The sequence below is a fragment of the Xiphophorus hellerii genome, chromosome 5 (assembly GCF_003331165.1).
Source record: "Xiphophorus hellerii strain 12219 chromosome 5, Xiphophorus_hellerii-4.1, whole genome shotgun sequence".
NCBI classification, from domain to species: Eukaryota; Metazoa; Chordata; class Actinopteri; order Cyprinodontiformes; family Poeciliidae; genus Xiphophorus; species Xiphophorus hellerii.
The window spans coordinates 27720844-27729777 of NC_045676.1; the positions used below are offsets into that span (position 1 = coordinate 27720844).

The 8934-nt window shown below is 40.8% G+C and overlaps 2 protein-coding genes across 2 annotated transcripts; one reads left to right on the top strand and one right to left on the bottom strand.

Moving 5' to 3' along the window:
• Positions 1–2105: 2105 nt before the first annotated feature.
• On the bottom strand, positions 2106–4005 carry rps19bp1 (ribosomal protein S19 binding protein 1). The gene is made up of 4 exons (XM_032564065.1): positions 3801–4005; positions 3237–3422; positions 2928–3025; positions 2106–2537 (listed from the first exon to the last, which is right to left on the bottom strand). Exons 1-4 carry the CDS (start codon positions 3853–3855, stop codon positions 2388–2390), a joined length of 489 nt encoding a protein of 162 aa, XP_032419956.1. The 5' UTR covers positions 3856–4005; the 3' UTR covers positions 2106–2387.
• Positions 4006–4372: 367 nt separating this feature from the next.
• Positions 4373–8548, top strand: LOC116720675 (3-mercaptopyruvate sulfurtransferase-like). The gene is made up of 2 exons (XM_032564064.1): positions 4373–5047; positions 7834–8548. The coding sequence occupies exons 1-2, from the start codon at positions 4468–4470 to the stop codon at positions 8130–8132; spliced, it is 879 nt and encodes a 292-aa protein (XP_032419955.1). The 5' UTR covers positions 4373–4467; the 3' UTR covers positions 8133–8548.
• The last annotated feature ends 386 nt before the right edge of the window (positions 8549–8934 follow it).

The window sequence follows — 8934 nt, forward strand, 5'->3', positions numbered from 1 at the left end:
TGTTTAGATGACCATCCATCTTATTATATTCGTTACAATGCTATGGTAGGTTAGATTTTGTTAGCATCTCCCGATACAAAGGTGGTAATTGTTCTGGTATGTAGTGAGTTGTACTGTTTATACAACTGGTTGTATAAACAGTACAGTACAGGCCAGTGTTGTATAAAGTACTGAAATCTCAGAGTCAAGTAAAAGTACAAGTACCTCTCCAAAATACGACTTTGGTAAAAGTCGAAGTCACTGACTGAAATGTTACTTGAGTAAAAGTCTTAAAGTATCTGAAACTTCTTGTACTTAAGTATGGAAATTACTGTAAAAATGGATGTACTCAAGTAATGTAATGAAAAGTACAAGTAAAAAGTAAAACAAGGCAAGTTTGAATGACATTTCTTATATTTTGGTAAACTTGTCAAATAAACTTAAAATAATGTACCCAACCAAGTGCAGGCAGAATGAAACCTGCTAATAAATTGTTCCAGTTTTAAAGAGTAGCACATGTTAATGGTTTGTGGTTTTGAACTTGCATGCCTTTCCTATATTCGTTAAATTTAGTCTAAATTGCTATCGCTATGGCTTCTGTCCCCCATTGAACTAGGGTGACCAGACGTCCTCTTTTTCCCGGACATGTCCTACTTTTCAGACCTAAAAAGATGTCCGGGGGGAATTTAAAAATTGTCCGGGATTTTGGTCAACTGCCTCAAACACATTACATAGCTTACAGTGCATGATAGGGCACGGCGCTGCGTGTCACGTAATCCCTGAGCCGCGTCAGTGCGGGCAGCACTCTTCTGTGTCCGTCACTCCCTCCCACCCGCTGTAAGGTGTTCTGATTTCCCCAACAATGGGAGAAGCGAAACAGGTGTATCCTATTGGAGGTGATGAACAAGCCCAGGCTACGGACTTTGTTCGGTAGCCTACTTGCTAATCAGTAGGTGGGGTCAAAACACTTTGTTTCTCTCTCTCGCTTTTTTGTAACGAGTAACTAAACCACACATTGAAAATGTATCGGAGTAAAAGTACGCAATTAAGTTCGGAAATATAGTGAAGTAAAAGTGAAAGTCATCAAAAATTTTCATACTCGAGGAAAGTATGAAGTACTCCAAAATATACTTAAGTAAAGTAGTGAAGTATTTTTACTTCGTTACTATACAACACTGGTACAGGCTTTTGCTTCAACAGTTTATATGTTCAGTTTAGGGCTGTTGTAAATGAATATTTTAGCAATCAAGTAATCTATCGATTATTCTTACAATTAATTGGATAAAACAAAAAGATAAAACATTGGTAAAATGTCTGTAGTCCAGCTTTTCGTTTATGTATTCATCTTCAGTCAGTCTAATAGATGAACTCTCACCTTGCCCAAACATTTACAGCGTTTGTGTTCATGTTAGAGACGGGATTTGACTCCGTCGTTCGTCACACACAGAAACTCATCTACCAGTTATGTGCCGTCACGATGAGCTCCGCCACCCATTTGTTGCAACCGGAGTGATATGGAATAAATTTTCCGGTTCGTCCATAAAGCTACACTTAGGTTAACTACCTAATGTGCAGCCGCCCGCAGTGTTCAGTCTATCCGCTCACCTGTATAAATACACCTGCAGCTCTTCCCCACTGTTCGCTCTGAACCGCCACCAGGCAGCAGCTCCGGGAGGAGAAAAGCTGCCGTACTCCAGGCATCGCGCCAGTCATTTTAAGGATGCTTATTGGTTCCCCGAAAAACAAGAAAAGCCCGGACATTAACATCAATCAATAAAATCCTCCCAGGCCAAACTTGAAAACTGGAGGTTATGCTGCTAACACTTAGCTTTCGTCAACAACTCAGGTGGAATTGAGAGCTCTGCTCAACGCAATAACCCGGCCGGAACACGGTGCCTTAAATAATAAAATATAACTTAAAGCTTTGAGGCCAATGAATTTTCCTCGAGGAATTTTAATAATCGAGGTACTCAAATCAGTCCAGGAATCGTTTCAGCCTTAGTTCAGTTTTGTTGTTCAGTTAAAGTTTGAGTCTGCAACTTTAATCAGATGCACAATACAGAGATATAAATAAATATAAATACTTCACACTGTAATATTGTGTCAAGCATTTGAACTCAAACATGTTTTCTTCATCATTTTTTAATTAGAAAATCATAATGTGCACAAATCATCCACTACTGTTTTCCACAGTAAGTTTTGAAATATGATCTAATAAACCTGTACACCCCACCTCTAAATAGGGAGGGTGTATTACTGTTTCGGTAATAAAAGTATTTCTGTGGATTGCAGTGGAACTAAATTCTAGTACAGTCTCACTGAAAAATCCACTTTGATCCACACAACACAGTCCGGCTGCTTTCTCCGTGGTTTGCGTCCTTTTTTCATGTTTCCCCTCAGAGTTGGTGTCATTTCTTTTCCTCCACAGTCCTGCCAAAGTATTCCCTCTGGAACCGCTGGAACTCCTCCTCCGTGAACACCGACTGAGCCTCCCTGGACTTTTTCACAGGTTCGTCCGGGCGATTTCTTGACTGCCTCCCTCTGCTGTGCCTCAAAATCTGAGTCACACCAAAAGAAGGAAAAAAAGAATCAATCGTGTGCGCATGTCATCAAATGTCACGGTTTCTTTATTTATGTGAAAGAGTACTGAAAACACCAACAGTATGGCTTTGATTTATTGTACATTTATTCAGTTTTCTTATAAAGTGCTTTAAAATGACAGTTGTTTTCAATTTTTCAATAAATAAACTAAGCTGAAGAAATAATAAAGGAATCAGTGTCTGACTTATTTTGGCCATAAACATGATTTTCAGGACATGAATGATCGCTGTGATAATTTAATCTGATATTTCAGCATCATTTGGTTAATTTTTGTTTATGTGCATTTTTTTTTTAGTGATGGATTAAAAAGCTAGCATAGTGATAAGTGAGAAATAACTCGTCATTACCTTCTTTGCATCAAAGGCTTCTGCTTTGCCTGTTGTTTCCAAAAAGTACTTCAGATTGGCGCTCAGCTGGCTTTTTGGTTGGTTTTTCCTAAAATCCTCTGCAAGAATACAAAAAAATTATAATTTAAACCTCTTCTTTTTACATAGTACCATAAAGATATGGTGGATATAGAATATAAGTAGCCAAGACAATTCTTTCCTCCACGGTGTTTGAGACGCATCTGACCAGCTGTGTAACCTACTACAACTAATCCTGATTCTGGACACAAATTGGTTAATATCAACTGAAGTATGAAAGCACGTTCTGACCCACTGCTGATCTGATCCGCTTGTCTTTGACTGTGGCCTTGCTTTTCCTGGGCCCGAGGCGGCCCTGCAGCCTCTTGACCTGTTTGGTGACCCCCTGCCGCTTGGTGCTGACCAGATCCATCACTGTGGCTGAGCTGGGGGTCTGCTTCTTCTTCGTCTTCTTCTTCTTCTTCACTCGACTGCTGTCTGGAAGAAGCCACAGGAATATCCGATTAGGATGGAGCATGTCCTCAATGTTACTAAGATTATTTAGTTCCTCGTTTGTTGGTTTTATTTAGTAAAGACAGCCACAACAAAATATTGTATACTTTTTGAAAGCATTGTGCTTTTGTCAACTACACCACTGACTGCCCAACAGTTCAAAACACATTTTCAAAAAGGTTTTATTTCTGACTGAATACTGAATATTTAAATTAGTTTTTCATTCAAAAAAACATTCAAATAAACTTTGAAACATTATTTCAAACTTAATTTCACCTAGAGAAAATTAAAAACCAGCTCTTAGCCTCAAATTAGCTCCACCGCTAATGTTAGCATCGTAACAAGCTAACAGGTTAAACTGACCTTTAATGTCATCGTTCAGCAGCTCCAGGCCTCTCCTGATCAATGACGCTGACATCTTCGCCTAACAATGTCTGATTTGTTGCACTGTATTCAAACTACATCTAAAGTAACCCGCTTTAAAACTACCAAACAAACATGTGAGTCCGACAGCTTCCTCGTGTGTGCTCACTGAAAGCAGCTCCCCGCACAACAACTGATAAGCAATTAGTTCCTACCCAACAATAACAATCGCAACCATGCTAGCACAAAGTAATGCTGCTACTACTACTATTACTACTACTACTACTACTACTACTACTAATGATAATAATATACTATCTCTTTTATGCTGGTCTTGTCAAGATGTATTATTTATTATTAAGCAATAATAACACAATAAATATAAACAAGGCAATCATTGTGGGAAGAAAATTTCCAAACTTTTAAAAATGTGTTTAGGTAAAATTTTGCTATGAAGCCTTTTTTTTAAAATCAATGTTTTATGTTGATATAAACTGCTTCAGGGTAAATAAAGACTTTGGATAGCTGTGAACAGAAGGTGGACGCGCGCTCTTCTCTCGGCTGCTTTCACCTTTACACCTACTGCCGTGTTCAACCCCCTGCAGAGGTCCGACTCCATACCCAAGCCGACACAACAAGCGGCTCACTCTCCTCTGCCGGACCCACCATGGCGCTTCAAGCTCGAGCTCTGGTCAGTACTAAATGGCTCGCGGACGCGATAACGACTCGGGGGAAAATGCGCGTCTTGGACAGCTCGTGGTATTTGCCCAAAATGGGGAGAAACGCCAAAAGGGAGTTCAAGGAGAGGCACATCCCCGGCGCCGCGTTCTTCGACATAGACCAGTGCAGCGACAAAACCTCCCCCCTGGACCACATGCTGCCGTCGGAGAAAGTTTTCGCAGATTACGTTGGGAATTTGGGAATCGAAAACGACACGCACGTCGTGATATACGACCGCAGCGACTTCGGTGCGTTCTCGGCGCCCCGCGTTTGGTGGATGTTCCGGGTGTTCGGGCATAACGCGGTGTCTCTGCTGAACGGGGGGTTCAGGAACTGGGAACTGGAGGGTCGACCGGTTAGCCATAAGTATGTCAGACCCTCTCCCACCGAGTTCAAGGCGTCCATAAAGCGCTCCTGGATTAAAACCTATGACGACCTGCTGAATAACCTGGACACCAAACAGTTCCAGGTGGTGGATGCCAGGTCCGCGGGAAGATTCCGAGGAGTGGACCCTGAACCCAGAGACAGTGAGTACAAGATAATCCCCCAAATGACTTTCAACTCTGAGCTGTAAGGTGAGCGTGACCTTCACAGTCACCTTGGCAACTCAAGACTGAAAGTCATCTCCAAGCAACTCTTCATTAAGGTTTACAGCTACAGAATTCCACTTTTAGGATGTTATTGTCATAAAATCACTTCCTCCCAATAACCAGCCAATGCTACAAATCAGACACTTGTTTTGTTTTGTGCACTTTTCCTAAACAGAAAAGTGCAGAACAAGGTTGTTTTTTTTCTTTCTTTCTTTTTTGGGGTAAAAATCTCATAATGTGAACTAAAGACTTGGGCATTTGCTCAACTCTCTGCATGGCACAAAAGTGGCACTGCATACTAGCTTGAACATTTCAAATGGTGAAGTAAGGCAAGGTGGAGGCAGCATCATCCTGTGGAGATGCCTTTCTTCACCACAAAGTTAAAATGACCAGAGTTAAAGATGCAGTATGTAACTTTTATAAAATAAAAACTGTTTTACATATTTATTTAGACTGTCACCATGTTGTGACATATTATACCGTCATGTCGTGACGGTACAATACGAGGTGGGTAGTCTGTGAAAAGGTCAATCTCCTCCCTGATTATTACTTTTACGCAAAAAAACAATGACGTAAACGCTGATAGAGACGTGTTGTTGTTGCAGAAGGTGGTTCTGTCGACTCGCAGGGGTCGAACATAAATTCTCACTGTGCTTTTCAAACGTTTGTTCTGGAAAACATTTAGCAATAATTTTAAACTGTGCATCATTTCACAACTCTGCGTTACTTCATGTTGGTGTAACCACACACAATCAAAATAAAGTAGATGGAAAGTTGCATTAATAAGTTGAGAGACATGAGAAAAGTTTAAGAACTTTGAGCTAGCATTTCTAAAAATGTTGAATTTGTTTTGGTTTTTTTGTGCTGAAATTCAACATTTTTAGTGTTTTCTTCGCATGAATGAAAGAGTTTTGGAAGAATTAGCCATCATAAGAGGATAAAAGTATTGTGTTACCTTTTTTTACGTGTGGCTTGTCAGACAGCTTCTGTGTTTAGGGAGATGTGTTGGTTTTCAGTCCTGTGGGTGGAAGTTCAGTGACCACTCTGAAGGTTTTTGTTTCACACGGGAACACCAGGGGCTGGATAACGTTTTGAGTTTTTGCATACATCACTTAAAATGCTTTCTACTGCAAAAAGACCTTAAATTACACCATCAGATGGAATGCTTTGCAAGGTCAAAATTAGGAAACCCCTAAAAAACTACGTCAAACAATAATAGACATGTAAACAATTGAGTCCAACAGGTATCGGAATCAACATAAAAAAATATTAGATCAGTGCATTTCTTTGAGATAAAGGAAGGAAAGAAATAAGACACTAACATGGAGGTGCAGAACATGGTTGACCAAGGGCCTTCTGCGTATCCGGTGTGATCTCGTATGAACTAGGAAAGACTTGACTCACTTAAATGTCATTGGGAAAGTGGAAGAAACTTTAAGTTAAAAAAAAGAGGAAGTGGCTCAGTCAGATGTGTCCTCTTTCTAGTTAACTTTTTACTGAAATGTGCTTTATATGACGTTCATGTTCATGTTAATTACCACTTTAACTACCATGATGCTTAAACAATTAGTGGGGGTTTCCACAAACTGTTTTCAGAAACGGACAAGAAAGAACTCAGAGGACTGCTGCACGTTTACTTAATGTATGAACTGTCTAGTGTGTTCATTAAAATGACTGGTTATTATTATTCAGTTGCCTGTTCATAATTAAACCTTCACAATTGAGCTGCACAGTCACACTAATAATTGTAACATCATTGTGTTTGATAGAAAAATCACAAAGGGCTGCAGTATTTTAAAGGCTGTTATATATCAAGTGCTAAAGGTTCTCACTCTGCATGCTAATCATATAATTGGCTAATTGGATGGACTCTAAGCACTTGATGTCCACACCTGGTGCAGATTATAGCATCTGAGGTGCTGAAGTTCAACAACAGCGGTGGAAAAGAAAGCAAAGAGGAAGACGAATGTGTGATGGTTTACAGTAATAGCCATGTGAAAAAAAATGCATAAACTACTAAAAAATGATCATATATTGATGTATAATCGTCCTAGGACAGTAATAGGACTGAAACGATTCCTCGAGTGATTCGAGTACCTCGATTGTTAAAATTCCTCGAGGAAAATTGGTCTGCCTCGAAGCTTTGTTAAATGCAGACGGTGCATTATTTAAGGCACCGTGTTCCGGCCGGGTTATTACTTGCGTTGCGCAGCACTCTCACTTCCTCCTGAGTTGTTGACGACAGCTAAGTGTTAGCAGCATAACGTCCAGTTTTCAAGTTCGGCCTGGGAGGATTTTATTGATTGATGATGATGTCTGGGTTTTTGTCGTTTTTCGGGGGACCAATGAGCATCCTTAAAATGACTGGCGCGATGTCACTTCACGTATCAACCACGGACTATAACTTGACCTTTCTTGTAAAAGAAAAGTCAACACTGGCAGTAGTGTTGTAGAAGTTAGAAATACTGCCACCTACAGGTGGTAGTTAGCAGTCACTTAAACCCAACGCTATTGACCATCTTTATGGAAAAAAATCCCACAATTATGTATTAGCACAAAAAAATGCAGGGATCTGTTGATTTTGTGTAAATGCTGTGTTACAATACTGTGTTTTCTGTCCTTTTAAATGTCATAAAACGCCTCTTACTTTTAGCTCTTAGGAATTATCTCTAATCAATAAACAATTCCATTCCATAATTATCTCTCTCCTTTCCGTTTCACAGACACTGAGCCCGGCCACATCCCTGGTTCCGCCAGCATTCCCTTTCAGTCCTGCCTGTCCGAGTCCGGACACTTCCTGCCCAAGGAGAACCTCCGGGAGCTCTTCGTCCGAGCCGGAGTGGACCTCAGCCGCCCCGTGTGCGTGTCGTGCGGCTCCGGCGTGACGGCGTGCGTCCTGGCGCTGGCGGCCCACGAGTGCGGACACTCTGAGGCGTCCTTGTACGACGGGGCGTGGTCGGAGTGGTACACCCGTGCCGTTCCCGAGCACGTCATATCCGAAGGCCGGGGGAAGCACTTGTGATCGGCCGAGAAGACGTAGCGTGGGACTAGATGACGAGAACCTCGTTCAGCACCTCAAGTTACAAAGTTACAGCCAGCCGGGAATCTGGCATGGAAAGAATCAGCCTTCAATTTCTAGTTTAACGTTACAAAGAAGGTTTTTCATCGGCTCTTAAACGGACACTACGCCACCTTTATTTAATCCATGAGTACACAGGAGTATTTACACATGGATGATTCAGCTCAGATAACTACATCCTGTTTTTGTTCATCTTGTGCAAATATATCACATGTTTTATTGTAACTTATATCCAAAAGTGGGACAGATACTTTTCATCCAATGTGTATACTATTAAAGACAAAGCACCATATGAACACTAAAAGTTTTTACAGTTGGAACGGTCATTTTTTAAATAAAGTTTGGGTTTGCTTTCAGCCGTCTCTGTGTGTTCAACACTGAATGTGTGTTTGGATGTTAACCAACCTTTTAAGCAACCTTTGGCCCCGTAGAAAACACACAGCACTGATCCGGAGTTTAGATTGCATCGTTTGCTAAAACGATGAGCTGAGTCGATGAACTTCTGACCTATGACCTGTTCTTTCTAAATGCTGTTTTGTGCACATGATCGCATTCTGATCGTGGAGCATATTTTCCAGTAAGACATATGCTCGTTGCACAACAAAGAAGAAAATAAACAGCATCAAACCGACTTTTAAACAGCAAATCCAGAACTTTCCTGGATTTGCTATAATATGCTATTTTTATCAAATTTCATTGAAATCAGAATATCAAAATCAAAGCAACTGTCCCTGCCGCCTGTTTG

Coding starts and splice junctions, on each gene's coding strand:
- LOC116720675 (XM_032564064.1), top strand. CDS start 4,468: ATGGCGCTTCAAGCTCGAGCTCTGGTCAGTACTAAATGGCTCGCGGAC. Junction 5,048..7,833: donor GGACCCTGAACCCAGAGACA/GTGAGTACAAGA, acceptor TCCGTTTCACAG/ACACTGAGCCCGGCCACATC.
- rps19bp1 (XM_032564065.1), bottom strand. CDS start 3,855: ATGTCAGCGTCATTGATCAGGAGAGGCCTGGAGCTGCTGAACGATGAC. Junction 3,423..3,800: donor GCTGAACGATGACATTAAAG/GTCAGTTTAACC, acceptor GGCTTCTTCCAG/ACAGCAGTCGAGTGAAGAAG. Junction 3,026..3,236: donor GCGGATCAGATCAGCAGTGG/GTCAGAACGTGC, acceptor GTATTCTTGCAG/AGGATTTTAGGAAAAACCAA.